The following is a 4,820-nucleotide window of genomic DNA, read 5'->3' as shown; positions in this document are numbered from 1 at the left end:
GAAGGCCAAGGCTAAGACCACAGTGACTCAGATTGATTCTGAGGACACTGTACCGATCTCGAAATTGGCCGAGGTAGAGAAGAGCCAAATGGCCATCGAGAAGAGGCCAGCCGAGGCCAATGCATTCGATTCCCAATCGCCCAAAAGGCCGAGGTCTGACTAACCTGAGGGTAGTTGCAACTTCCTTCGCAATATGACCTGGGCTCCCGAGGTCATGGTGGATGATAGACCCCTGACAGCTAGCGACAGCGTAATGAATATTAAAGTCGGCACAGCCCTGCCAACGGCTATTCTTTTACCAGAAGATATGAACCATATGGCTGAATTGCATGAATATGAAAACTTCGCCTTATAATGCAACACTCGATCTTGGTAAGCCTCTTTACTTACTCTTTTACAGTCTTTCTATACTTAGTCAAATTTCACTAATGTGTTTTACTTCTTGCAGGCTATCCAGTACGCTCATTTATACACGGTCAAGACTGAGATGACAAGGAAGGAGTTGGCAAAGAAGACTAAGGAAACTACCAAACTCCTTTCCTCACTCAATCATGCCGAAGCCAAAAATTGAGCTCTACTGGATCAAGCCAAGGCTTCCAAAGTTGCTCAGGATTTGGTCAAGAAAAAAAAAATAGCCGAGGCTGCTAGAACCGGTCTTGAGGCTGCCAAGGCCAAGGCATTTGATTTAGAGGCTAAGCTTCAAAAGGCCCTTGACTCAAAGGAGGCCGACGTCAAGGCGGCCGATGAAAAGGCTTATGAAAAGGGGCAGGCCGCCGTCCGTGACCAGCACAAAGAGCAAGTCAACCTGGCTTACAACCGAGGTTATTACCTTGATTGGACGGCGGCGCCCAACAAGTTATCTGTCCCAATGGACTCTGACCTTCGAGACATCAATCAACTTCAAGTGCCTTTCCCTCCAACACCCAAGGAATCTGGCGAAGAAGCCAACAAGGATGATGCCGAGGATGGTGAAGCCAATGAAGAAGAGGAGGAGGATGCCACTGATGCCAAGTCCCCCACCCTAGATGAACAAGTCATTGATTTAACTCAAGATGAGGAGGATGACTTGGCTTTCAAGGGTGCCTCTCTTAGACTAACCACTTCGGAGGCCGAGGTACAATGTGCCGAGAAGAGTTTGGATCAAACTCTACTCGAAATAGATGCCGAGATAGAGTCGGAGAAGAATGCAACACTGCCAACCAAAGCCGATGCTCATGCCACCAACACTTAGAATTTTCTTATTTCAATTGTACCTCTGTTTTGTCTAGACAATGTTTAGCTTTATATTTGGCCGATGTGCCCATTTTGTAATTGAACAAGTAATCTTTTTCTTGAATGCCAGTCTTTTTTCTTCCAAGTGTTGAATGTGTACCTTCTTCTTTTCCTCTATGCATGTTTACTGCTTTCTTTCATGTCTTTCCTGTTTCCATACTTACAATATTTTTGCATTTCTTCAAAATATACCTTAACTGTATAATAACTCTGGGATATAATACCTCGGATATAAACCTCGAATGTTTTCCTCAGCCAACCATTGGCATACCTCGGATAAAAAATATTAAAATATTTTTACAAGTGTTATTCAGTCAAGCATTGCTTTTTTACCTCCATATGTTGTCTTTTATTAAGACTACACCGTTTCCAAGTTTTGATAACCCGGTTGGTCATCTCGGCCAATATGTATCTCGGATACAATTACATTGGCTAATTTCAACTTGTAAATTTTTCTGAATTTTCAACAAGTGTTACACCAATTCTAGCTTGTAAACAAGTCCCAAGCTCTCAAACTTTTAACTTTTAAGTTTATTCATCATTCTCCAGCTCTCTGCCCCCTAATGTGAACCTAAGTTTCTCTTAAGTTCACATTAAGTGTTTATAGCCTTTCACCGAAGTCATATTCGAACAAAGTTTAACCGAGGTTCAACCTTGGTTTCTCTGTTAACCCAAGTAAAGTGCACTTAGTTCCATTCAAAGTTTAATTCTGCCGACATGGTAAGTGTAGTTTCAATTCAACTTAGCTCAACTCTATTATATGCAAGTATAATTCAACTCTGTCATATAATAAGTCTAAGTTATTTGTCATGTTTCAATCAGAAATATCGCCAACTTAGTTCAACTCTATTATATGCAAGTATAATTTAACTCTGCCATATAATAAGTCTAAGTTATTCATCATGTTTCATTTAGAAACATCGCCAACTTAGTTCAATGAAACATCGCCAACTTAGTTCAACTCTATTATATGCAAGTATAATTCAACTTTGCCATATAATAAGTCTAAGTTATTCGTCTTGTTTCATTCAGAAACATCCCCATGGGACTGGTCAGTCCTATCACACAAATTTCAAACCAAACTAAAATTTTATTATTACTTCGGCTAATAAAATTATGACATAAACTTTTAAAAAATCAAAAAATCTAATGATAGAAAAACTTCAAGTTACAAGTGTTCCAAGGTCTTGGCAACTCTTTGCCATCATTGTCCTCAAGCAGATATGCCCCATTGCCGGCGACCGAGATGATTCTATAAGGTCCCTTCCAATTTGGGCCAAGCTTACCCTCCCTAGGATCCTTCTTGTTGCCGACTACTTTCCTCAGCATAAGGTCTCCCACTTTGAACTCTTTTGGGCTGACCTTCTTGTTGCAAGCCCTAGCAAGTTATTACTGGTATGTCCCTAGCCGAATTGCTACTCTCCCCCTTTTCTTCTCCAGAAGGTCTAGATCTCGGGCTAGAAATGCTTCATTAGTACCATTTTCCACTCCTTGGGTTCTGATCCCTGGAATGCCGACTTCTAGTGGAATAACTGCTTCAGTGCCATAGGCCATGACAAATGGAGACTCTCTAGTTGATCTTCTCGACGTAGTCCGATATGTCCATAGTACATTGGGCAACTTCTCCACCCGTTTTCCTTTTGCTGCTTCCAGCCTCTTTTTGATCCCATCAAAGATAGTTTTATTGGATGCTTCTGCCTGACTATTATTCTGAGGGAAACTTGGAGTAGAGTAATAGTTCTTGATTTTGTACTTTACATAGAAGCTTTTGATTAGCTTATTGTCAAACTGCGTACCATTGTCTGCTATTATTGCCATTGGGATCACAAACGTGGTGATGATGTTCTTCCATATGAAGTTCTTTACATCAATATCTTGAATCTTCGCAAAAAGTTTAGTTTCTACCCATTTTGTGAAATAATCAGTTGCTACCAGCAGAAACTTCCTTGCCCAGTTACTTGGGGCAGTTGTCCAACAAGATCCATACCTCACTGGGCAAATAGCCAAGGGCTGGATACTGGGTTCAAGTCAACTGCTGGTTGATGTATCAAGGATGTAAACCTTTGACACTTCTCACACTTTATAACGTAGGCTTCAGCATCCTTTTACATGTAAAGCCACCAGTACCCCTGAGTAATGGCTCTATGAGCAAGTGATTTGCCCCAGCATAGCTGACACATACCCCTTCATGTATTTCATACAAGAAGTCTTCAACTTGGGAGGGATGCACACACCTCAAAAGGGGGCCAGTAAAAGACCTTTTGTAAAGATGTTCTTCTGCTGTTAGGCTAAACCTTGCCGACTTCAGTCTGGTCTTGTGCGTCTATTTGCGATCATCTAGTAACTTGTCGTCCCTAAAAAACATCAATATTGCATCCATCTAACTTGGACCCATCTCCACACACATTGCTTCATACTCTGTGATTAGTGGTTCCACACTTAGGCCTGACAAATAATCAACCATTATTGTCCTTGCCCTCCCTAATTTCGTTGCACTAGCCAGGTTAGCCAAGGCATCGGCATGCCTGTTGTCATCTCGGCTAACCTGCTGTAGTCGGCAATCCTGAAACAAGGCTAGTAGTCTAACAACTTTTTTGACATAGGCTATCATTCTTTCATCTCAGGCTGCATACTCGCCTGTTGCCTGGTTCATAAGAAGTTAGGAGTCACAGAAGACTACCATTTCGTCAGCTTCCATTGCCGCTGCTAATTTCAACCCTGCGATTAGTGCCTCACATTCTGCTTTATTATTTGAGGCTTTGAACCCCAAATGGATAGACTGTTCCACCATTAGCCCATATGGTGATACCAACACTACTATTGCCTCCGCTCCTTAACGGTTTGAACTTCCATTGACAAATAGGCAAAATGAGTCGCCGATGTAAATATCGTAGGGTTTGGGTTTTTTTTTTCTTCCTTTTTGTTGTGAGGTTTTTTATTCCCAGCTAGGTCTCCTCTTGTTCCCCTGGACACCCCAAGCTGCAGCTTACCGAAGCCTGACGTGGGATGGCACTAGGTTTGAACTCGGCCACAAAGTTGGCTAGAACTTGGCCTTTGATAGCCGTTCTGGGTTTAAACTCTATATCATACTGGCTCAATATCACTGCCCATTTAGCTACCCTACTTGTCAGATCTCCTTTTTGCAGCAGAGACTTCAAGGGGTGCTCAGTCAACACCACAATCTTATGAGCTCAGAAGTAGTGATTCAGTTTTTTTGAAGCCATCACCAAGGCTAGTGTTAACTTTTCTAAGGGTAAGTACCTGGTCTCTGCGCCTACTAGGGTTTTACTTACATAGTATACTACCTTTTATTCTCCATTCTCTTCTTTCATTACGACTGCACTCACTGTATGCTCTGAAACAGCCAAGTATAAGAATAGCTCCTCTCCAGGTACTGGATTTAACAGAACTGGAGCTGTTGTCAGGTACTTTTTCAAGTCGGCCAAGGCGACTTCGCACTCCTCTGTCCACAAAAAATCGATGGTTTTCTTTAATAAACTGAAAAATGGTTTACATTTATCTGAACTTCTACTTATAAACCTGTTCAG

The 4,820-nt window shown here is 41.8% G+C and overlaps 1 protein-coding gene across 1 annotated transcript; it reads right to left on the bottom strand.

Moving 5' to 3' along the window:
- Positions 1 to 2,661: 2,661 nt before the first annotated feature.
- Positions 2,662 to 4,063, bottom strand: LOC145821336 (uncharacterized). Its single transcript, XM_082917843.1, has 2 exons — positions 3,953 to 4,063; positions 2,662 to 2,982 (listed from the first exon to the last, which is right to left on the bottom strand). Exons 1-2 carry the CDS (start codon positions 4,061 to 4,063, stop codon positions 2,662 to 2,664), a joined length of 432 nt encoding a protein of 143 aa, XP_082773969.1.
- Between the last annotated feature and the right edge of the window lie 757 nt (positions 4,064 to 4,820).

The sequence above is a fragment of the Camellia sinensis genome, chromosome 3, assembly GCF_055761805.1.
Source record: "Camellia sinensis isolate YWXY chromosome 3, ASM5576180v1, whole genome shotgun sequence".
Lineage (NCBI taxonomy): Eukaryota > Viridiplantae > Streptophyta > Magnoliopsida > Ericales > Theaceae > Camellia > Camellia sinensis.
The sequence above is the reverse complement of the archived record's forward strand: the minus strand, read 5'-3'. Positions and strand labels throughout refer to the sequence as shown.

Excerpts from the sequence above, each read along its gene's own strand:
- LOC145821336 (XM_082917843.1), bottom strand. The coding sequence starts at position 4,063 with ATGGTGGAACAGTCTATCCATTTGGGGTTCAAAGCCTCAAATAATAAA. Across the intron at positions 2,983-3,952 it reads CAATGGAAGCTGACGAAATG|AATAATAGTCAGGCAGAAGC; the intron begins GTAGTCTTCTGT and ends AGTTTCCCTCAG.